At 33.9% G+C, this 1,585-nt stretch overlaps 1 protein-coding gene across 1 annotated transcript in view; it reads right to left on the bottom strand.

Moving 5' to 3' along the window:
* Positions 1-1,333, bottom strand: part of fam204a (family with sequence similarity 204 member A) — a 36,412-nt gene extending 35,079 nt beyond the window's left edge. Inside the window, exons 1-3 of the mRNA XM_015380492.1 lie at positions 1,020-1,333; positions 789-870; positions 668-698 (exon numbers count right to left, since the gene is read on the bottom strand). Coding sequence (XP_015235978.1) covers positions 668-698; positions 789-870; positions 1,020-1,220 — 314 coding nt within the window. The 5' untranslated portion in view covers positions 1,221-1,333. The remainder of the gene's footprint in view (positions 1-667; positions 699-788; positions 871-1,019) is intronic.
* Positions 1,334-1,585: the final 252 nt, after the last annotated feature.

Here is a 1,585-nt window from a genome sequence, read left to right as displayed (position 1 = left end):
AACAAGACCTCCCTCATCCTTGGCCCTATCTCTAAGAATTTTTCGAAATAGTCGAAAAATTCAGCTTTTAATTCATAAAGCGGCATCTGCCTGTTTTTTTTTTAAAGGTTACTTTATACTTTTATACTTGAAGTAGTTTTTGGAGCACATACTTTTTCACTTTTACTTGAGTAAAGATGATACTTCAACTTTTATGAAGTATGCAGATCTTTGGCTCCATCCACATCTAGTGAAGGAACTTTTTTTTCAACTTTTTTTTTTTCTTTCTTATTTGATACATGTACACTTGCACCTTAATCCAAATTTATCTTGATATACTGTATATATATTGTTTATTCTTAATGCACCTTTTTCTCCTTGTTTGCACCTTCTTTAATTACTATGCCAATATGTGACCAGTGAATTTCTCCGCTGTGAGATCAATAAAGCTCATCTAATCTAATCTAATTTTACCAGAGTGTTTTTAAACTGCAGTATCTATACTTCTACTTAAGTAGACACCACTGTTTGTGTCACATAACCAGACATTTCATTGCTAATGTTAGAACATTTAATCTCGTCTGTACATCTGAGGAACAAAACATTGAAATAATTGCAGGGTTATTAATAAAATGTCTTGTTTGTAGCTCAGAATGTGTCATTTATTTGGGTGCAATAATGTTTTTACCTGTCCTCTGCAGGTTCCTCACATTTTCTCCCTGTTAATTCCAAATTGAACAGATAATAAATGATTAAACAATTGATAAATTCATCTTTAATTGGTTGAAATATTCCTATAATTTATTTACCTTTTCTGCGTCTTCTTTTTCTTTTTTCGTGGATCTTTATTGTCTTGATTTCATCTTTCTTCTTCCGGAGCTCCTGAAATTTCTTCAGCACACAAAACAAAAACATAGTTTTATAGAATTACATCTATAACCTTATCCTGGTCTGCAAATGCAGGGCTATAGATTCAGTTTAACTCTCTCTCATTGACCGAACAGCAGCTTTAATATCAGCAGCTCTTTGGATTAACGTACTTCCAACATTTCCCGGGATATTCCAGGCAAACTGTCTGTCTGGGAATCGTTCCCGGTCTGACTGGCTTCTCCATCAGCCACCGAAGCTCTTACATCTCCAGCAGATAAATTATCCTCCACATTTTCTGATTCATCGCCTTCTTCCTCCTCTGAACTGAGGTCTTCTTCCGTCAAATCTTTAGGCAGCAGTCCGCTGTACATGTTGACTCATTATTTTACCAAAAAAATGAACATATTTTTTATTTAACTCTGGAAAAAACTGCTACAAATCCTTAAAATTAACAGCTAAACGGAAAATGTCCTTTTTCCGGGTAAACAAGGTGACGTCAGCGATGCGCACGCGTTTATTGGCTGAGAGCAGAAACAGGGTGCACGAGGATGAAACAGAAGCTGCTATTGGTTGCTTTAGTAAAACGAAACCAGCCTTTTTTCCATTATGTACTTTGTTTAAAATATATTTTTTTTAAAAAGTTAATTATCTTTCAAACTGTGACAAAAATTTATATCATAGATCTTTTGCTTTAGTTTTATTTTAGTTTTAGTTACTTTAGTTTTTATCAAACTGA

Source organism: Cyprinodon variegatus, unplaced genomic scaffold (genome assembly GCF_000732505.1).
Source record: "Cyprinodon variegatus isolate N-32 unplaced genomic scaffold, C_variegatus-1.0 Scaffold11, whole genome shotgun sequence".
Taxonomy (NCBI): Eukaryota; Metazoa; Chordata; class Actinopteri; order Cyprinodontiformes; family Cyprinodontidae; genus Cyprinodon; species Cyprinodon variegatus.
This window is presented reverse-complemented; position numbering and strand designations above follow the sequence as displayed.